General features: G+C 51.5%; 2 protein-coding genes across 2 annotated transcripts; one reads left to right on the forward strand and one right to left on the reverse strand.

Annotated features, from left to right (window-relative positions):
- Positions 1-13,358: 13,358 nt before the first annotated feature.
- Positions 13,359-19,799, forward strand: LOC143208113 (uncharacterized). Its single transcript, XM_076422196.1, has 3 exons — positions 13,359-13,463; positions 13,517-18,247; positions 19,665-19,799. Exons 1-3 carry the CDS (start codon positions 13,359-13,361, stop codon positions 19,797-19,799), a joined length of 4,971 nt encoding a protein of 1,656 aa, XP_076278311.1.
- Positions 19,800-20,080: 281 nt separating this feature from the next.
- Positions 20,081-22,594, reverse strand: LOC143208114 (uncharacterized). The gene has a single exon (XM_076422198.1). It carries the CDS (start codon positions 22,592-22,594, stop codon positions 20,081-20,083), a length of 2,514 nt encoding a protein of 837 aa, XP_076278313.1.
- Positions 22,595-22,989: the final 395 nt, after the last annotated feature.

Raw genomic sequence — 22,989 nt, forward strand, 5'->3', positions numbered from 1 at the left:
GTCTAAGTTTATTATTATTAATATTAAATATGGTTCATTTATTATTAATTTCGTTTTAAATATGTTAGTTTTTAAAAATATATTTTTGTTTAAATAAAAATTGTTAATTTCTTAATAAATTTATTAATTATATTGGTAAATATCATTTTCTGTAAAAAAATTACCTATATATACATTAATAACCAAATTTAGAGAAGTGCCGAATATTAGGCCATTTGTCCGCACTGTGCGGCGGGGCAACCCCGTCGAGGCCGACGGCCTACTACAAGGGGCCGCAGACGTGCTGGCGGCGGTGGGACTACATAGTAATCACACCGCCGCCAAGGGGGCCGTGCCTGTTGAGGCGCCCCCGGGGTAGGCAGGCCGCGTGAGCGAGGAGGAGCACTAATCCCCTCCCCCCACCACAAACTGCGGCCTGCCGGTCGACCCCCCTTATTTTATTTTATCTATCTTATATATTTATACATGTATTTTAACATTTTAATATTTATTTTAACCTTAACTTTTAAATTTTAACTTTTTACCTCCCCCGACTTTTGCCCTCCCCTTATATGTGTTGCTGACTGTTCACAAATTTTATTTGGACAACCCTCAAGTACAATTATACTTATTCTAACGCTCCGCACGGTCAACTTACAATATTTATACTCCGCCCCACTCTTCCTCTCTTAGAAGTGGGGCAATTTTCGGCTGAGCCCCCTCTCTCCGGCCTCGCCTGGCTAACGGCCCCGGTTCGATCCTTACGATCTTACCGTGCTCGTGGACCTGGTTTCGGAGGGGGTGATCACAACCCCCTCCCGGTCTACCGGGCCTAGGCTGTTGTCAATAACAACCTTACCCGTGGCACTTTCAGAGGTTTCCGACCATGTGGCGGTCCCCATACAATACGCGATGCCGGCGAGAGTGTTTTTATAACGTTTTGATTCGACACTATCAAGCGTACCTCCCTTTCTACACACTTTCACACATAACAACACTCTATACATTTACAGATTTATCATTCTACCATTCCATATTTGAACGCAATTTACAATACCTCCGCATCGTACCATCGCTACTACAATCTTAACTTTATGCACCCTATTAGTTTATTTCAATATTTGTTCGACATACACATACGTAGTTCGCTTCTTACATTTTACACAGATATTTTGCACGAAGAGAGGACATTTTAACCGTAACCAAATTAATCTATTGATTCGCAACACACACACACAACTTAAACCGAATTATACAAAGAACATACAATGGATCCGTAACAATATGTGTGTCGTGTTTTTTGTCTTATTTTATTTATTTATTATAACAACTTTTATTATTTTATCTATTTATATTTTAACTCGTTTTAACATTTTGTGTATTTTACGGGGGTCGACCAGGGGGCCGGAACTCGCCTCTGTCCCCTCCTTGTCGCGTGCGGAAACCTCCCTCCCCGGCCGGGCGAGAACACCTTCGGGTTCTCTTCCTCGAGCGAGGTGCGGGGTCTCCGGAGGTCGCGGATGTCTCGAGCTGGGGCTCGGGGCACCCAGCCGAGCGACCCCAGATATGGGGGACACCGTGTGGGTGACCCGCACGGGGTCCAAATAGCATTAGGTTTTTGATTGGGGGGAGCTTCACTCCCCCCGGGATTGGTGCTTTAAGCCGGGGCTGGAAGTGGTGGATCGCATTCGTTTTCGAGATCCCGACCACCTCCAATTTAGCTCAGGGAGGTCACCGTAGGTTTTTTAGTGGATAGGTCTGGCAATTCTGGACAGACGAGCCCCACATAACCCCGTCTTTCCCTCAGGAGGACGGGGTATGCGTAAAGCATTTTTCATAGGTAAAAAAAAAAAAAGGTACAGCCGACGCAGCGTCGCGCTCTTGGAGAGAGCGCGGCGTCGGCTGGCCCTGCGGGCCATACGGGGATACCGCACCGTCTCGACCGCGGTGGCGGCCCTGCTGGCCGTGGTTCCCCCTTCCACTTGGTGGCGGCGGAGCAGGCGATCGTATACCGGATTGACTGCGAAGTGCGGAGACGCCAAGGCCCGTGCGGACGTGTTCGAGCGATGGAGGCATATGCCTGCATCCTTGGCACGTCCGACAGTTCGGGCCCTCCTTCCCATGTTCGATACATGGTGCGGGAGGCGGGTTGGGTTGACCTTCCGCCTCACGCAGGTGCTCACCGGACACGGTTGTTTCGGTGAGTACCTGCATAGGATGGAGCGGGAGCCAGCGACGCAGTGCCACCACTGCGGCGAGGAAGTGGACACGGCGCGGCATACACTCGAGGAGTGTCCGGCCTGGGCCGAGCCGCGGTGGAAGGGTGAGACCTCTCGCTCCCGGTCTTGTTCGACCACTTGACCGGGAGCCAGAGGTCGTGGAAAGGGGTGGGGTCTCCTTCTGCGACACAGTAATGACCCAGAAGGAGGCCGCCGAGCGGGCCCGAGAACGGGACCCGGGCTCCGCGAGGAGCAGTATGGCGCGGGGGGGTCTCCCGCGCCGTCGTGTGCCACCCTCCCCTTCAGGGAGAAGAGGGAGGGCGACGGGGTAGGGTGATGCGGCGCGGGGGACGTCTCCCCGCGAGGCAGCGGGTCCCCCGAGTGGGGGACGGTGACTGGGACTAGGGCGCGGGGAGTGTTCCCCTCTCCGCGTCAATTTAGGCCCCCCCTCCCGGGGGTTGGGGTCCCTTTGGCGGTGCGGGGTGTTAAACTCCCCCCGGGATGGCCCGTCACCCCGAGACGTTACGTATTTGTGGCGAGGTGCCGGCCATCCCCCGAACACGAGTTCCGGGGGGACGCGTGGGGGGTGGGGTGGGGTAGGTCGGGGCGTTCGGATGCGCCACCGACGACCCCCTCTTGCCGGTGTCGGCGCCTTCCTGCCCTGGCCGGGTGGGGCCCACGGGTCCCTGCTCGAGCGGGCAGGAAGGCTCCGGGAGCTGTAAGTGGATCGAGCTGGGGCTCGGGAAGCTCGATCCGAAGGCTCCGTGGGGTCTCAGGCTTTGTGGCGCCTACAGTGGAGACTCTGATCCACTGTCGGTCCGTTCTCTCTATTTGAGGGATGTCACAGAGCAGAGTAAATTTATATAGAATTAATATTATTGAGAGGGATAATATCATTTATAGAATTTAAGTAAATTTGTATAGAATCAATATTATTTGAGAGGGATGATATTATTTATAAAATTTAAGTAAATTTTGTGACGTGGCAGTTTTGCCAACGTCACCCGATATCGATTATCGGAAGACCGGGTCACCCTCTGGCAGCAAAATAGGCGAGATGCGCCGTGGCGAGCGCTCGCCCTGGGCGCGAACGAGACCCATGGGCGAGCACTTATATTTTTGAGCGTCGCGCCAATTGCGCGACGCGTGTCTGCAGGACCGTAGTCGGGCCCCAAGGGGGGACCCGAAGCACCTCTCCCGCCGAGAAACGGAAAAAGGATCGGCGTCGGCGAAAACTCCGACCCTGAGGAAGCGAGGGATCAACGTGGCCCAGGATAGACAACCTGGAGGCGCCGACGAGGACATGCGATGCCAAGCCAGGGATCTCAGCCGTCGCCTCATCCGGAGAGAAACCTGGCCAGTTGCCGGATTGGCTCGCGTCGATCGCCTCTGAGGGAAGCGGCGAATCAACGAGCATCGCTGCCGGAGAACCAACGGAACGCCGGACGCCAGGGGCCGTCGCGCAGGGCTAGGCCCCGTACGAAAATCTGTCAGCGATAGGTCGAACTGCGTGCGGGGGGACGAGAGCGGCAAGGGGGGGACGCTCCGCTTCCGCGTTCCCGAGGCACACCGTGAGAGATCACTTCTTCGTTGGCTTTAGCGAAAACTAGTTGCGAATTTCGAACCTTAATCATTGCATAAGAACTATGGTATTTGCGAAGCGAGCTGCCGGACACAGAGGGACGAGAATGTGAGACCATCCATCGTTGCCCTGGGTAAGCTTTTGTCAGATCTCAACGTAGTACAGTGATCTTTCTCGCATTGGCTCGGTAAGCGTGTCGTGTCCGCGATCGCGTCGCCGAAACACCGACGCGGCTTCGAAGCTGCCGGTATTCGCGGAGAACGTTATTCAATTCATGAACGGGGCGTACCCGTCGGTCAGCGAACGCGCGAAGAAATATATTTGGCGGATGCTAGTTTCAAGAGAGGTCGGATGAGTGGATCCGCGCGTCGCACAGTGATCGATTCCTCGATTCTAGATGGACAAAATTCAAATTTTTGTGTTCTCTTGTAGTAATAACGTTTCATTTCTCAGAAATCATGACAAGTGTATAAAAACTACATGAATTTAAACGAATTATATCATTTATTTAAAATGGACAAATATAACAATTAATTGTAACGTTTGTGAAAATAACATAAATTAAATATTTTATAGTTTTTGTTTAAATACGTGAATAAACAATACACAAAATGGAAAGAATTAATCTTAACTCATATTTAAAAATTAGATAAAGTTTGTCACGTCGTTTCTCGTTTCTGACTGAACCGAGAGCGACACCGGGTATTTACAAGCGCTATCGCCGGGCCACGTTCGGCCGCGCGGAACGTGGTCCACCCGGGACAAAAGTTGTACGCTGGCTCGTCGTCTCTCGAGATGTCTTACGTAAAGTTCGGGCGCCAGGCACAGAAGATGCCACACTAAATTCGCTAGTAAACACGATGAGAGACGACCCTACGAGCCTGCGACAATCGATATTACGCGGAGATGGGATACTAATGGTCTCAGGATTCTACGCGGGTCGAACACGAGGCCTTCCCCGCGGCGGGAAGGGTTCTCACGCAATAACGACTCAGAGATTCGGCTAACACAACTTTATTCGTTCGACGATGATTACAGAACGGCTGCCGACAACGACCGGCAGCGTTTAGAGGTTAGCCGGCGCGTGACAGGTGGTCGACGACGGCGATCCGTCGCACGCGCGATTTGACCGTCTACGGTCTTTCTCTTTGCGCTATGAATCCGGCAGCAACGTGAATTTAACGTTGGCGTACGCGACCTTCGCGTTCTACGCCCAGATTCGGATGGAATACGCGTTATATTCAGCTTCTCGTCGGCGGAACACGTCGCGGAAATACGACGAGAGCACGTGGCGGCGTCGCACCGTGGGACGACTCGAGGTTCGATTTACACGACAATGACGCGCGGATCCCCCGAAAACCGAATAGTGCCCGATGCTTCCAATTTCTCCTGGGCCGCGCGTAGCGAGGTCAAGTCTACACGCGTGCCCTCGCCATCCGACCTCTAGCACGGGCACCCGCAAAATATAGTCCCCGCGCGTCTGTTACACACCGGATTCTCGCCCCTCGCGGATTACTTCGAATCCGTCTCGAGTATCGGCAGCTACGAATTCCCGTCGGTGCTTCTACAACGCGATCGCGGACACGACACACTACCGAGCCAACGCGAGAAAGATCACTTTATCGCAATGAGAACTGGGGGAAGCTTACCCAGGGCAACGATGGTTCGTCAGCGTTCTCGTCCCTCGAACCGGCAGCTCACTTCGCAATGATACAAAGTACTTTACAAGATTACGCAATAATACAGATCTCTAGTGCGCGACTATCGATGATTCGAGCCAACGAAGAAGTGATCCTTCGCTGCGTGTCTCGGGAACGCGGAAGAGAAGCGTCCCCCCCTTGCCGCTCTGATCCCCCCGCACGCAGTTCGACCTATCGCGGATAGATTTTCGGACAGGGCCTAGCCCTGCGTGACGGTCCCTGGCGCTCGGCGATTCGGTGGTTCTCCGGCAGCGTCGCGTAGGTATTGGCTGCTTCCCGCAGAGGTGATCGACAGGAGCCAATCCGGCAGCGATCCGGTTTCTCTCCGGATGAGGCGACGGCAAGACAGCTGAGATTCCTTGCTTGGCATCGTCCGTCCTTGTCGGCGCCTCCAGGTTGATTTTCCTGTGCCCCGTCGATTCCTCTTTCCTCGCGGTGTTGTAATTGTCGCCGGCGCCGGTCTCTGTGTTTTCCTCGGCGGGAGAGGTGCTTCGGGTCCCCCCCTGGGGCCCGACTACGGTCCTGCAGATACGCGTCGCGCAATTGGCGCGACGCTCAAAAATATTAGAACTCGCCCATGGGTCTCGTTCGCACCCAGGGCGAGCGCTCGCCACGGCGCCTCTCGCGTATTAGGCTGCCAGAGGGTGACCCGGTCTTCCGATAAACGGCATCGGGTGACGTTGGCAAAACTGCCACGTCACAACTCCTCCCCCCCCTGGGAGAGACCGGGTCATACCCGTGGGTAGCCCTCGCCAGATCTCTGGTAGGCTCGGTAGCGAACGCTCGACCTCGGTCGTTCCTCGGTATTCCGACAAACACAATACCCGTGCACCATTACCCAGACGACAACAGAAACAAATACTTACGCTCACATGTACAGTGTTTCGGACGAGGCCTCCTATTCTACCGGCAGCTATCTGAAACGCTCGCTTAATACCGCTAAAGTCACGTAAACGGGTTCGAGGTGGGGTTCGGGGTTTGAAATGACAAGCGTGATCTGCAGACTTTCCTCATTACCGGCAGCTGTGGCTTTCTTTATTTATTAAAGTAACTGTAACTCCTACATCAGTCTTATTTTTCCTCTCCTTCTGACCGGTGTTACCAGGGGTTATGCGGGCCCCCCACCTTCCAGCGTGGTCCACACAGGGGGCACGACTTTACCGAGAATCCCGGGCGCCCACACCGGAAGCAATAATCACTTCTCGGGTTCCGGCAGCTTCTCTGGCGGTGGTCCCGGGAGCCACAACTCCAACAGCCTTCTTGTCTTGATCGTAGTTCCTCTTCGGAGTACCTTCGTCCGGGCCCTGCTAGGCGGGCTGGTGCTCGGTGTTGTTCCGCCCTCCCCTCGGTGGCTGGTTGGGTCTGTCGACTTTTTGGTGGCTGGGTTGGGGCCTGGACCCATATCAGTTGTGGCTTAGCGCCGCCCCCCGGATATACCCATGTGGGAATTCCCTTCTCTTTTCCTCCGGCAGCGTTACTTCGGTATGTCTGTTGGGAGACCTAGTCATTTAGTTATTGCTTTCTGGTGTGTATGATGGACGGTATGCTTTAAGGTCGCTGACGTGCACCTTCCCCAAATCTCTGCCGTCTTCGGTTGACAACCCATATACTACCGGTGATAACTTGCGCGTTATCACGACGGGACCGGTGTATTTGGGGGCGAATTTCGCTGCGACGTGCTGTGCCGCAGATGAAAGGATTCTTTGTCTTTTCATTACTTTATCCCCGACCTCGAATTCTACATCCCTATGCTTTTCGTTATAATACCGCGCCTGATTATTGTACGCATCCTCAAGATTTTCTACAACCCAACTGCGTAACGTTTGCAGTTGGGCAACCCTGCCTTTCCACTGTTCTGTGGATTCGACATCTAATTCTAGCGGCGGCTCGCTGCTCGCCCGCAAGCATTTCGCTGGCCTCGGCTCTCGCCCGAAATTTAAAAATGCTGGAGAAGTCTTTAGAACCGAATGATGCGCCGTGTCGTACGCGAATCTGAATTTTGACAAATTCACGGCCCATTCTCGGTGATCTAATACGCGTGCCGAGATCCGGTGTTCCTTTTCCCCATTTTTATAGCAAAGTGGGCACACTCGGCTGCTCGATCGATCGTCCCCGTGGCCAGGAGGAAATAGCAGGGCTTCCATGTATCTTCTATCGATACGAACCCGTCGCCAACCCAATCTATTATATCGCGACTAACCAATGTGATCGACGAACCTGAATCTACCAGGGCGCGAACCGGCAGCTCTCCAACCAATACTTCGACGGTTAATAGAGGCGGTCTCTTTTTACCTCCGAAAGTAATTACTCGGGCCGATACTAATTCCGGCAAAGTGTCTCTGGCCCACTCGAGTGACTCCTTCCCCCGTTTCCCGACGATCTTTCGCACCTCCGGCAGTTCTGAAGGGTTATGCCCGGCGCCCCACACCCGTAACAACGTACTCGCGGTTCTTCCCAGCAATTCCGCGACCTATGTCCGATCTTTCGACAGTTCCAACACTTGAACGACGAACTCCCGGCCGCGCGTTGTTTGTCGCGCGTCGGTTCAGTTCGCCGATCGGTGTTTGCGGTTTCTACCGGTTTACTAGGTGGGGTCTTATACGATCGATCCTTCGTCTCGGCCCGGTACCCCGATTCCCTTCGCCCGGCAGCTGAAAAATTTTTCGCGCACGGTGCTAAAGAGTCCCGTTTGCCCGGCTCGAAACGGTGTTCTCCATCTGCGGGGGTGGGGGGTCGGTCACTCGTTTCGCCACTTCCGGCAGCTATTGCGTTCGCGTATTCTACCTGCACGGTCCTCCCTCTCCCCGGTTGTTTGTGAGAGGCGTGGCGGTTGGGGTCATACGCGAATGTCGGATGAGCCATCTCCGACGGCTTCAGGTTACGTTTCAATTTTCCTACGTTGGATTCGCGTTTGGCCTCTATTAGCGCCTCTTCCAATTGGTTGGATCTGGTGATTGTCGCTAACGAAATCGCGTTCCTAATTAGCGGCTTCGCTCCACTGTAGGCCCGATTTACCTCCTTTTTCTCCGGCCAAGGCGGCACTAATCTGTCGAACATCCCTCCCATACTGTTTATGTTGTCGGTCGTAACCGGGTGAGATAATTCCTTTCCCCGGTCTCGCTTCCCAACGCGCGAACAAAAGGAACCCGGTCTCGACCGCGTCTCGCTAACAACACGCGCTTCAAAAAAAAATTCTCGAATTCCGATAGTACTACACCGGGTGGCCTAAATGCTTCCCTATCCCGGCAGCGTGAATATCTTCTCTCGACAAATCGCAACTTCTCCAGCAATTCTCACAAAACCGTACCGATGTAACCCGCAAAAGTCTATCGCAAATCCAAAATTGGTGATCGTTCAACGATCTCGCTAATGAACGTTTCTGCCCGGCAGCTTTCCAAACCGGCAGCAAAATATCGTTCCCCAAATAATTTTATCACCCTTAGGTGATCGCAAAGGGCCGCTCCTTCCGGCAGCTATTAGCCCGTATCGCAAAAGAATTTTAATTTTGTGAGCGTAGTATTATTCTAACGATGACAACAAAACGACACGTGACGTTACTCTCTACGACGGCACAGCTCCTTAACACGCCCCGTCCATCACCACAGTTTATATCGGGTCCCTCCGTAACAGAGGAACCACACACAAAAAAAAATATACACAAAATCCAACAATAATTTTCAAATGTTTACATAATATGGGGTCTCCTCTGTGCTATACTGGGGTCCGAACGCGTCGGAGCCGCAGTCCAAAAAAAAATTTTCAATAAATTAAGACCGACCACGACATAAATATTACAAAAAAGAATAAATAGATCACACGAAATAAATTAGCTATCACAGAAGCAAAACTAGATTCTAATGAGGAGAATAGCGAGAAAGTCAGAGAGTGTCGAGTCAGCAAGTAGGAGAAGTAGAGAAAAGAAAAGTAGAGGAAATGAAAGAGAAGAGTGAGAAGAGAACAGAAGTGTGAAATGAGAAAGAGAGAGAAGCAGTAGAGAAAGTAAAGAAGAGTAGCCGCTATTCTCACCCGAAAATTCAAAATTATTTAAAATTTATATTTACAATTTAAACACGAATGTCCGAAAAAAAAAATATTTTTCAATAATAAATAAAGACAATAACCCGAATAAATAAATAACAAGAACAAATTCGGAAGAATAAATATCCAAGGTAGAGAAATAATCGAACGACCAATAACTAAATAGCACGGGGAAGACCGAATTAATCAAAATGTCAGATAATCAATGAAGTCAAAATTGTTCATTTCCACCCCGAACATCATGGAATCTACTAGAAACCTCTCACCGAAATCGCATGCCCAATCTCCTCTTACAGAGAACAGTTTACCATTCTCCTTGAGCAGAATTGCGCATGAGACAACTGATCGCGTTGCTAGTTATTCTCAGCTCGAGGTGCGTTCCACAGCAAAATTACACAGCAAAAAAAAATATTTCAAGTATCATATAATAAATGAATCCAATCGAATAATCAGATGCAATAATACACAATCAAAACCGGCAGCTGGATTTGAAATCAATTTCGGAAATTTACATCCGCAATTAAATTCAATCACTACCACAACAAATCAACTAAATTCCAGTGAGGACAAGGTAACATAAGAAATGTGCTCGCTTCGTTGGCTCTGCGAAGGTCGTAAACGTTTCACGGTCGGAACGGGTGTTTGTTTTTCGACGCCTGTACGGCCTCGCTCGCGTACCGACTTTGTTCGTTCGACGAGAAGCAAATTGAAAAAGTCGAATATTACGTGAGAGCCTCGCGTCGTTCCACGTATCTCTTTTCGAAACAGCCCTTTTACAAGTCGCTCTTTCAGCGAGAGGTCCCTGTTCGGGCGCCAAATTTGTCACGTCGTTTCTCGTTTCTGACTGAACCGAGAGCGACACCGGGTATTTACAAGCGCTATCGCCGGGCCACGTTCGGCCGTGCGGAACGTGGTCCACCCGGGACAAAAGTTGTACGCTGGCTCGTCGTCTCTCGAGATCTCTTACGTAAAGTTCGGGCGCCAGGCACAGAAGATGCCACACTAAATTCGCTAGTAAACACGATGAGAGACGACCCTACGAGCCTGCGACAATCGATATTACGCGGAGATGGGATACTAATGGTCTCAGGATTCTACGCGGGTCGAACACGAGGCCTTCCCCGCGGCGGGAAGGGTTCTCACGCAATAACGACTCAGAGATTCGGCTAACACAACTTTATTCGTTCGACGATGATTACAGAACGGCTGCCGACAACGACCGGCAGCGTTTAGAGGTTAGCCGGCGCGTGACAGGTGGTCGACGACGGCGATCCGTCGCACGCGCGATTTGACCGTCTACGGTCTTTCTCTTTGCGCTATGAATCCGGCAGCAACGTGAATTTAACGTTGGCGTACGCGACCTTCGCGTTCTACGCCCAGATTCGGATGGAATACGCGTTATATTCAGCTTCTCGTCGGCGGAACACGTCGCGGAAATACGACGAGAGCACGTGGCGGCGTCGCACCGTGGGACGACTCGAGGTTCGATTTACACGACAATGACGCGCGGATCCCCCGAAAACCGAATAGTGCCCGATGCTTCCAATTTCTCCTGGGCCGCGCGTAGCGAGGTCAAGTCTACACGCGTGCCCTCGCCATCCGACCTCTAGCACGGGCACCCGCAAAATATAGTCCCCGCGCGTCCGTTACACACCGGATTCTCGCCCCTCGCGGATTACTTCGAATCCGTCTCGAGTATCGGCAGCTACGAATTCCCGTCGGTGCTTCTACAACGCGATCGCGGACACGACACACTACCGAGCCAACGCGAGAAAGATCACTTTATCGCAATGAGAACTGGCGGAAGCTTACCCAGGGCAACGATGGTTCGTCAGCGTTCTCGTCCCTCGAACCGGCAGCTCATTTCGCAATGATACAAAGTACTTTACAAGATTACGCAATAATACAGATCTCTAGTGCGCGACTATCGATGATTCGAGCCAACGATGAAGTGATCCTTCGCTGCGTGTCTCGGGAACGCGGAAGAGAAGCGTCCCCCCCTTGCCGCTCTGATCCCCCCGCACGCAGTTCGACCTATCGCGGATAGATTTTCGGACAGGGCCTAGCCCTGCGTGACGGTCCCTGGCGCTCGGCGATTCGGTGGTTCTCCGGCAGCGTCGCGTAGGTATTGGCTGCTTCCCGCAGAGGTGATCGACAGGAGCCAATCCGGCAGCGATCCGGTTTCTCTCCGGATGAGGCGACGGCAAGACAGCTGAGATTCCTTGCTTGGCATCGTCCGTCCTTGTCGGCGCCTCCAGGTTGATTTTCCTGTGCCCCGTCGATTCCTCTTTCCTCGCGGTGTTGTAATTGTCGCCGGCGCCGGTCTCTGTGTTTTCCTCGGCGGGAGAGGTGCTTCGGGTCCCCCCCTGGGGCCCGACTACGGTCCTGCAGATACGCGTCGCGCAATTGGCGCGACGCTCAAAAATATTAGAACTCGCCCATGGGTCTCGTTCGCACCCAGGGCGAGCGCTCGCCACGGCGCCTCTCGCGTATTAGGCTGCCAGAGGGTGACCCGGTCTTCCGATAAACGGCATCGGGTGACGTTGGCAAAACTGCCACGTCACAAGTTCTACAAAAATATAATACAAAATTACAAAATTATTATATAATAAGGAATGTGCATGACAAAGGTGGATATTCTAAATTATTATAAATTATAATTGTCATATGTAATTCTCGTAGTCTGAAGTACATATTCTGTAAACTTTCTATCGTGAATTTCAATACCACATGAAATAGTGGCATACTCCATGTCTTTTCTAAAAAATGATATAAATGACAAACGGGGCAAAACGGGTCAACGATATTTAGTATCATTGTTTTGAAATAAGTATTCTTTGTTAAACGCGAACGATACAGTTTCGTATGATTCAGCGCCGCGACCACCCCCCTCGTCGTCCCTACAGCACCGCGGCGAGTCTTCACCTCGAAGCGAGCTCCCGTATGTGTGTACGGTGGGGGAATCCACCGATTACCGGTAAATAGGACCCCCAGCCAGTTTGAAGGTGTGTTCCGTTGTAACCTCCTCTGCGAGTACACACGCGAATTATATAATAGCTACGAGCAAGTTTCAAAAACGACCGATAATCTCCTCTGCGAGAAACACGTAGAATAATCTCCCCTGCGAGCTCTGTTCTTTCGGGTTAAAGTGCGTCCGTAGCCTCAGCAACAATAAAGTGCTTGTTTTGTGAACCGTAACACGCGGGTGGAACAATTGACTGAAACCTCTCACGAATATCCAATCTCCGACCGAATTTTCTCCTGTCCTTCTTCACGCGAGTCCAACGCATTTATCGTTCACGGATCCTCAGTTCCCTAAAGGGTTCGTGTAACAGTTTTTTGGTCCTTCGAGCCGGATTAGTGAAGAAACCTGGATCGTTCGGAAAACGTTAGAGGCGAAACCAACCGTCCATTTCAAACGTTCGTGTCGGGTCTCGTGACTTTCAAAGTAAAAACACGCTGTGAACATGAATACAAGTGTCACGGAGACCTTCGAAGCGGTGCTGGAGCGGCAAACACAGGCGTTTGCTCAACTCACGAAAATATTGGCGAATACGAAGAAAAAAGGGGTCGACAACTACACCGTGGAGTATCTGGACACCAGGCTGACCATGTATCAGGAGACCTGGACCCAGATTACTTCTTTCAACGGGTACCTCCAAGCGTACCGGAAAGCGGACCGGACGAAAGAAGACCTACCTTACTTCAAGGCCGGAACAATGGATCGGATGGAGGACGCGTACCTTGATGGCTGGTCCTACCTACGGGAGCAGCTGGCCCATCTACGCCCCCCCCATCACACCCCCTGCGGCGAATTCATCTATGGCGTTTCCAGCTAGCATGGTAACTCGTCCCGCGCATGTTAAATTACCCCGGATCGAACTCCCGAAATTTGACGGCGATTACACGCGTTGGAAATCGTTCGAATCGCGATTCAATTCCGCGGTAATTGTAAACGAAACCTTGACGGGCTCAGAACGATTGCAGTACTTGCTTAGCGCATTGTCAGCGAAGCACTAGAATCGATACAGCACCTCGATGTAACGGACGCGAACTTCCAGATCGGCTGGACACGTCTCAAGGAAATTTACGATAACGAACGAGTCATTGTACATACGCTGATGCAAAAACTTTATTCCTTGAAATCGATCAAATTGTCGCAGCTCGACTCGCTGAATCAGTTCACGATTCATTATCGTAACACCCTCGAGGCGTTGTACAAGTTAGGTAGAGGCACGAAAGAGGATCATCTCGATTATTTCGTTTCGAGCAAGTTCGACCGCGAATTAGAAACGGTGTGGAACAAAACCCTCGGAGATGCACGAACCTACCCAACATACGCGGCGATGGAAAAGTTTGTTTTAGAACAAACCGCGGCGGTGAAGATGTCCAATCAACCGACGCAACAACTACAATCCTCCGCGGGTCCTGCGAAACCGTTACGACAAAAAACGAACGCGCACGTGATTGAAGAAAGTAGGCCGTCTCCTACTTGCTTTCTTTGCAAAGAAGCGCACGTACCCCGCGACTGTAGCATGTTCCGTAGCCTCTCGCCACTAGCGCGCTTCGAGACGCTGAAAAGTCAACACGCGTGCATAAATTGCCTCGGCGCGAATCACACCGTGTCGAATTGCCCGAGCACAAACGTGTGTAGACAGTGTGGTGAAAAGCACCACACATTGCTGCACCGCGGAGAATCCAGGGCCCTCAGCAGACCCAAAACGAGTGGTTACCGAAACCATGCATCTTCGGTCCAGCCCTCGAGATTAGTCGCGTCTACCACTCTTCAGACACCGTTATCGGCTCAAGCCCCTGCGCGGCCCGCGAATTCAGAAGAAATCGGTAGTAACGTTGCGACACATTTCGCCGAAGCCAGTCCGAATGGCATTCAGACTGTCCTACTGGCTACCGCAATGGTCAAAGTTTTCGCGCCCAACGGTCAGTCGCGATTAGCCCGCGCGCTATTAGACCAGGGGTCTCAATCCTCGTTCGTGTCCACCAATCTTGTACAGCAGCTACGTTTACAAAAAGTCCGAGCACCGATTTCCGTGACTGGTCTCGGCGGCGAGCGAACAAGCACCATTGATTATAGTGTGCAACTGCGGATAGGTTCGTCCAAACAGGAGTCACCAGCACTGTCAACCCGTGCGTTCATAGTGCGCGGTATAACGCAGTACGCGCCGCCGGCGATCCAGATGGAAAATTACAGCGCCCTGTTCGATCTCGCGCTCGCGGACCCCGAGCCCGCATCAAAGCAACGTATCGAATTGCTCCTAGGCGCGGATATCTTCGCGCAAATTCTACGACCTGGCGTTCGACTCCCCAGTAACCAAGGACCGATTGCGCAAAATACGGTATTCGGTTGGATCTTGTCCGGATGCATCAACACCCCGGAAAACCATCGCGTCGCGGTTACCACGCATCACGGGACAATCACGGATCCACTCGAACGTGCGTTAACTCGTTTTTGGGAAACGGAAGCGGTCCCTGAAACGCGTATCCTCACTCCCTTGGAAATAGAATGCGAGCGGCACTTCGAAAAAACCTACTCGCGCGACGCTACCGGTAGATTCGTGGTGCGGTTACCGTTTCTCAAGTCGGTCCCCGAGGACTTCCTCGGAGATTCACTCCGAGGAGCCACCGCGTCACTGGCACGTCTGACCCGGAAACTACGCGAAAACGAGGCGGTAAAATGCGAATATAATGCGTTCATCCGCGAGTATGAGTCGCTCGGCCACATGAACCGTCTCGATGGCGTCGACCGTTCCAGGAATTACATTCCACATCGCGCCGTTCTCCGAGAGGAAAGCTTGACTACAAAGCTCCGAGTCGTTTTTAATGCGTCGAGCCAAACGTCTAGCGGATACTCCTTAAACGACATCCTACTTACTGGTCCGAAGTTACAGTTAGATATCACTCACATCTTATTAGCGTGGCGAATCCACACATATGTTCTAGTGGCGGACATTGAGAAAATGTTCCGTCAAATTCTCATCCACCCACAAGATCGCAAATATCAATGCATCTTGTGGAGAAGCGAATCTACCGGTAATCTCGAGACGTTCGAATTGAATACGGTAACCTACGGAACCGCCTGCGCCCCGTACCTCTCGATGCGCGTTATACAAGAAGTAAACAAGTTGGAAGGTTCGGAATACCCCCTCGCGTCCCCGATTCTTCGCAACAGTGTTTATGTCGACGACGTATTCATGGGCGCGCCGGACAAACAGCTGCTCGAACAGACTAGGATACAAGTCTGTCAGGTGTTGTCTCGAGGCGGATTCAATCTGCGAAAATGGGCGGGCAACGATGCCGAATCCCTGCGAAATATTCCCGCAGCCACACATTCACACGCGGTGGATCTGCGAATATTCAATGCTTCGGAACTCAAAGTCCTCGGAATCAGGTGGATCCCCTCGGACGACGCGTTCTATTTTGACTTACAAAAACTGGCGGTCAGAAAGGAGAAGATGAGCAAGCGCGAATTGCTCTCGGAGATTGCGACGTTGTTCGACCCTCTAGGATGGTTGTCTCCAATTGTTGTTCGAGCCAAAATCTTGATGCAGCAACAATGGCTCGAACGAATCAGCTGGGATGACTGCGTATCGGACGACACCCGCGAAACCTGGAACCTCTTCTGTATGGACTGGCGTGCTTTAACCGCAATGAGGGTCCCGCGGTGGATCCAGTACGCCCCTGACTCACTCGAAATCCAACTACATGGATTCAGCGACGCATCTCGTGCCGCCTTTTCATGCGCGATTTACGCCCGCGTAACGTCGCTCACCGGCGAAACGCATACCACGCTGCTCACAGCTAAATCGCGAGTAGCTCCAATAAAAACTGTCTCTATCCCTATCCTCGAGTTAAACGGAGCCGTCATGCTAACTGAATTGGCCGCTCACGTGACCCACTCGATCGGGATACCGGTAGCGAAGACAGTTTGCTGGACGGACTCCACGATTGTCCTCGCATGGTTGCGGAAACACCCAGCAGCTTGGAAGACCATGGTGGCCAACAGGACGTCCAAGATCCACTCCACACTGCCGAATGCCGTCTGGAGACACGTGCCGACGCACTACAATCCTGCAGACCTGAATTCGCGTGGTGTAAGTGCAGAAGCACTGCTGTCATCGACGCTGTGGATCGAGGGTCCATCGTGGTTGAAGAGGGACGAAGAAGACTGGCCCGTTCAGCAGACCTACGAAACGGAGGAGGAAAAATGTAAAACCGCCGTACATAATACGGTCACAATCAAAGATTGGGATGCTCTGTCTCGCTTCTCTAGCTGGCAACGCCTAATCCGCGTATTCTGTCACGTGCGGCGATTTATAAACACGGTGCGAAAGCAAACAAGCACCGCGCCCCCCTCGTTCCTCACCGTCTCGGAGCTACGCGATTCGGAAATAACAATACTGCGAATAATCCAACGCAGCTCGTTCGCAACCGAAATCGCCGCGTTCGCGCGGAACAAACCGTTGACCAGTGGCTCGTCGCTTTTGCCGCTCAGCCCTTTCATCGACCAATGCGGAGTCGTACGCGTAGGCGGGAGGCTCAGAAACTCCTTTCTGCCTTGGGAAACGAAGCACCCCGCGATATTGCCGAAACATCACGTTTCCGACCTCATTATTCGGGAATCGCATCTTCTCTCCTTGCATGGCGGAAATCAAATCACGACGTACACAACAAGACAAAAATATTGGATCCTAGGGTTGCGTAATTCGGTCCGTCGCGTGATTCATAAGTGCGTCAAATGCGCGCGTTGGCGGGCGGAAACTGCAACGCAGGTAATGCAAGACCTCGTGACGTCACGTTGCCGTCCGTCCCCTCCATTCTCTCACATTGGAGTCGATTACGCCGGTCCCTACCAAGTACGAGACGCACCCGGGCGCGGAAAGCGAACTTATAAAAAATACATTGCAGTATTTATCTGTTTTGCTACTCACGCGGTCCATTTAGAGTTGGTTGATGATTGCTCCACGGCTGCCTTCCTCGCAGCCTTCGACCGCTTCACGTCCAGACGTGGTGTTCCTCAGACGATCACTAGCGACAATGGCACGAATTTCGTAGGCGCGTCCAACGAACTCGCTCGACACTTCGTCGAAGTCACAAATTCGCCGGAATTGAAAAATCGATGCTCCACTCTTCTTATTCAGTGGAAGTTCTATCCCCCGGGCGCTCCTCATCACGGAGGAATGCAGGAAGCCGCAGTCCGGTCAACCAAGCATCATCTTCGTCGTATCATGGGGTCGTTCGCGTCAACCTCCGAAGAGATGTCCACACTGCTTTGCAAGGTGGAAGCCACGTTAAACTCGCGTCCGATTACTCGGGTGCGCGACGACCCAGAGTGTCTTGAAATCCTTACGCCAGGGCACTTTTTAACCGGTAGTCCGCTGATTTCACGTCCGGTTCCTCCCGTGATTGACGAGCCGACAACGCACTTATCACGATGGCAACAAGTGCAAAAATTCCACGAACTGCTGTGGCGCGTATGGTCCCGCGAGTACTTGCAGGAACTGCAGTCGCGGTACAAATGGCAAACTGAACAAAAGGATCTGACTGTAGGAGCGGTAGTCCTCTTGGACAACCCCCTACTACCTCCTAACAAATGGGAATTAGGGAGGGTCGTAAAAACGTTCCCAGGTAAAGACGGCCACGTACGAGTGGTGGAGGTTAAGACCGCGTCCTCAACATATAAACGACCCATTACTCGTGTCTACGAGTTACCAGTAAACAACTGAAGGCACCCCCCGAATAATGTTGTCGAGCGTGCGACGTCACGACCTACGTGACATAATAGTCGCGGCCGGCCGTCGGCCCAGGTGTCGTCATCCGAAACATTGTAAATATTGTAAATAGTTAGTATGTGTGTGTATGTGTACGTATGTATGGGGAGCTCTTCGAGATATATAGATTATCCGTTTCTGTTGCGCGACCGCGCAAGGCGGGCGGTTTGTTAAACGCGAACGATACAGTTTCGTATGATTCAGCGCCGCGACCACCCCCCTCGTCGTCCCTACAGCACCGCGGCGAGTCTTCACCTCGAAGCGAGCTCCCGTATGTGTGTACGGTGGGGGAATCCACCGATTACCGGTAAATAGGACCCCCAGCCAGTTTGAAGGTGTGTTCCGTTGTAACCTCCTCTGCGAGTACACACGCGAATTATATAATAGCTACGAGCAAGTTTCAAAAACGACCGATAATCTCCTCTGCGAGAAACACGTAGAATAATCTCCCCTGCGAGCTCTGTTCTTTCGGGTTAAAGTGCGTCCGTAGCCTCAGCAACAATAAAGTGCTTGTTTTGTGAACCGTAACACGCGGGTGGAACAATTGACTGAAACCTCTCACGAATATCCAATCTCCGACCGAATTTTCTCCTGTCCTTCTTCACGCGAGTCCAACGCATTTATCGTTCACGGATCCTCAGTTCCCTAAAGGGTTCGTGTAACAGTTTTTCAAAACTATCAAAGAACCAAGTCCGGCCGAGTCCGGGAAAACTAAGTTATACTATTTGACCTCTTCTTAAATAATATTATTAGTTAACCTGTTGTATATGATTTACACGGCAAAATAAAATTATACCGATATGTAAAAATGAAATACTTACCTTCGCTTACGCGCTCCATTTTTTACATAAGAATTTAAACAACAAACAAACAAGTTATACGATGAAGAAGAAGAATTAGCTTATTTATAGTATTTCGCACAGGCAAAACTTTAGCACCGTATTATCGTCGTCATAACCACGTGCAATGGAAATATTACGTTATATATCGAATAAATTAATGTTCGTGAACAAAATAGAACGGCAGCGAAGATATCTGAAGTTGATCAAATTTACCATTTTGTTCACCTAGAATCGAGGAATCGATCACTGTGCGTCGTCTTGGCGTCGACGTACGCGGTGACGGAGTTTAGCGTGAAACTAGACATCAATTAATTTAGTGAGAATCCGCGCGTCGTTGCAGTTTCAACCGAACCTCGAGTCGTCCCACGGTGCGACGCCGCCACGTGCTCTCGTCGTATTCCCGCGATTCGTTCTGCCGACGAGAAGCTTGTTATAACGCGTATTCCATCCGAATCCGGGCGTAGAACGCGAAGATCGCGTGCGCCGACATTAAAATCACGTTGCTGCCGGATTCATAGCGTAAAGAAAAGGACCAGAAAAGGTCGAAGCGTGCGTACAACGAGTTGTCGTTGCCGATCACCTGTTACGCGTCGGTTAACCTCGAAACGCTGCCGGTCGCTGCCGGCATCGTTGATGTAACATCGGAACAATAAATTTTGTTAACCAAGATCGTACGAGAGTGTTTATTGGGTGAGAAACCTTCCCGCCGCGGGGAATGCCTCGTGTTCGACCCGCATAGAATCCTGCGACCAATAGCTTACCATCTTCGTGTAATATCGATTGTCGCAGGCTCGTACGATTGTCTCTCGAAGTGTTCGGCACACGTAGTTCCGTAAGTGATGGTGTTGAGTTCGTATGCCTCTATCTCGTTCGTGGTCGCGTTGTTCCAGAGAATATTTTGATATTTCCGGTCGTCAGTATGTACCAGAATTTGTCAGAACATCTTCTCTATGTCCGCGACGAGAACATACTCGGCAAGTCGCCATTTTAGAATTATTGTCGTAATGTCTTGTTGCAACTTCGGTCCTGGGTGCAGCAGATCGTTGAGGGAGGGCCCACTCGACGTTTTGTGCGAAGTATTGAATACGACGCGTAATTTGGTCGTCAAACTGTTCTCGCGTATCACGCCACGGTGCGGGATATACGATCGCGTTTTATCGAGCGCGTCGAGACGTGACATATGCCCGAGATTTTCGTATTCGCGGAGGAACTCAACATAGGCTTGCCGACTTGATGCATTACGGTCGAGCTTAGTTGACAAGCGTTTAAGCGACGAGACAGCACCGCGAAATGAATCGCCGAGGTGATCCTCAGGGACCGATACATTCAATGGTAACTTAACTGTGAAACGACCGGTGGCATCGCGCGTATACGTTTCTTTGAAGTGCTGCTCGCACTGACCCTCCTGCGTCGTGAGAGTATTCGACGTGGGGATTGTTTCGGTCTCCCAAAAGCGAGATACCGCCTTTTCAAGTGGATCCCCTCTGACCTCGTGACGTGTTGCAATTGTAGGATGTGAAGTGACCTCGTTATTTATGCTCCCGGAGAGTATCCACCCGAAGATGGTATTCAGAGCAATTGGTTCGCCTACTCGCGAGCGTCGGATACCCGGGCGGATTATTTCGCTGAAGAGTTCCGCACCTAAGAGCAACTCGATACGTTGACTCGAGGCAGGAGTGGGGTCAGCTAACAAGAGATCGGAAAATGATTCGTAATCGACCAATTTGAACGGGGGCGGAACGTATTGCGATATTTGACGTACTATGAACGCGCGGGTGGAGGTGACCGGGGTGGAAGCGCCGGTCGCACCTATCCGTATCTGTGCGCTGTAGTCAATATTGCTCGCGTGTTCGCCACCGAGGCCTGTGACTGAAATCGGCGATCGTAATTTCTTGAGGTGGAGGTGCTGCACAAGGTTCGTAGTAATAAATGAAGATTGAGAACCTTGGTCGATCAAGGCGCGCGCGAGTCGTGACCGACCGTCCGGTGCGTAAACTTTGACGATCGCTGTTGCTAACAGTACGGATTGCTCGACGGGTGGAGCGGCTTCGGCAAAGTGCGAAGTGACGTTGTTACAGGGCTCCGTGAGTGTCAACGGCAGCTCTTCATGCCGTACGGGCGAGGGTATTATCGGGGTAGACGACGAGACAGTCGATGAGTCAGCGGTGTCGTAGCTTTGTCGAGTAGGTCTTCGTGGTTCCCTAGCCGAGGTTCCGTCTTCGCGGTGTAACAACGTATGGTGCTTTCCGCGGCACTCTCTACACACGTTTTTGCTTGAGCAATTGGCCAATGTATGTTCCGTGCTTAGGCAGTTAATGCACGCGCGGAGGTCCTTTACTATGTTGTAACGAGCGAGCGGGCGCAGCCTCCGAAATATATCGCAGTCACGTACCGAGTGTAATTCGTTACAGAGTGGACACGGCGGTCGTCTACGGTCGGTTTCCCCTATGACGTGAGCGTTTGCTTTCTGACGCGCGCGATCCGACGGTTTGGCGATGGTTAGGAGCGGATTCCGCGGTTGATCCATTTCCGCGAACGACGCGGCTTGCGTGAGCATGAATTCTTCTAATTGCTTATACGTCGGATATTGTTTGGAATTACCTAGGTATTTTCTCCACTCGCTAGAGAGTTCTTTGTCAAACTGGCGAGTAACGAAGTAGACGAGATGGTGATCCTCGCTCGTCTTTCCTAACTTGTGCAACGCCTCAAGGGTGTTCCGGTAGTGAACCGTAAACTGCTTCAGGGTATCAAGCTCTTCCAGTTTCATGGACTGTAGCGAGTGTAACCGATGAAGTAACGCTTGGACTATGAACCGTTCGTTGTCGTAAATTTCTTTGAGACGATCCCACGCGATCTTGAAATTATCGTCCACTAGGTCGAGATGCTCTACAGCCGCGAGCGCTTCTCCTTTCAGGGCAGCAAGGAGGTATTCTAATTGTACGGCGTCAGACAGCGAGTTATTACGAACGATCGCGGAGGTGAATCGTGCTTCAAACGGTCGCCATTTCGAAAAGTCCCCGTCGAAGGTTGGGATGTCTATCCGAGGGAGTTTGACGACTTTGGTTTGACTCACCGGGACTGTGGGCAATGCCATGGTGGAGTTAGCCAGTGGCGAGGAGCATGGAGGCCGTAGGCGCGAGAGGTGCTCACGCAGGTACTCCATCCCGTCATAGTAGACGTCCTCCGCTCTGTCCATGGTTTCCCCTTGAAAATATGGGAGATCCTCCTTGCTCTTGTCCGCTTTCCGCGCCGCCTGTAGATAGCCATTAAGGTGCTCGATTTTCGCCCATGTCTCCTGGAACAGTTGCATCCTGGTCTCCAGGTAGGAGAGGGTGAAGTTGGAGACTCCCTTCTTCTTGGAGTTGGCCAGAATTTTGTTGAGCTGACTACAGGCATTGATTTGCTTCTCGAGAAGCGCTTCGAAGGTGTCTGTTGCCGTTGTGTTCATATTGTTCACCTTGTCCAGATTAACCACCACTGTCTCTAGTCACTACTTTTGAGCGTCGTCGTTAGCGTTTGAATAAGTACGTTACGCGGCACCGATTTTCACTGAGACGCGACTGCGAATTTCTTTACTTAATTACAGAGTCTACTGGCGTGTGACAAAAAGTCAGTAGACCGGCGCGATTTAATATGTGCGAGTCACTGATTTCAAAAGATTCCGAATGTTAAAAATCCGGCTCGAAGGACGAAATTGTTTGCAGTAGCACTGATTTTTGATTTTTAATAAGGAAGAGTAACAAAGCAATTACAATGGTTTTAAGCACATACAACGTAGCCTAGTCCCGGATGGTTCGCGTTGACTAGCGGTTCGCTTGAACTAGTTCGTTTTCGTGTTCTTCG

The sequence above is a fragment of the Lasioglossum baleicum genome, chromosome 4, assembly GCF_051020765.1.
Source record: "Lasioglossum baleicum chromosome 4, iyLasBale1, whole genome shotgun sequence".
Lineage (NCBI taxonomy): Eukaryota > Metazoa > Arthropoda > Insecta > Hymenoptera > Halictidae > Lasioglossum > Lasioglossum baleicum.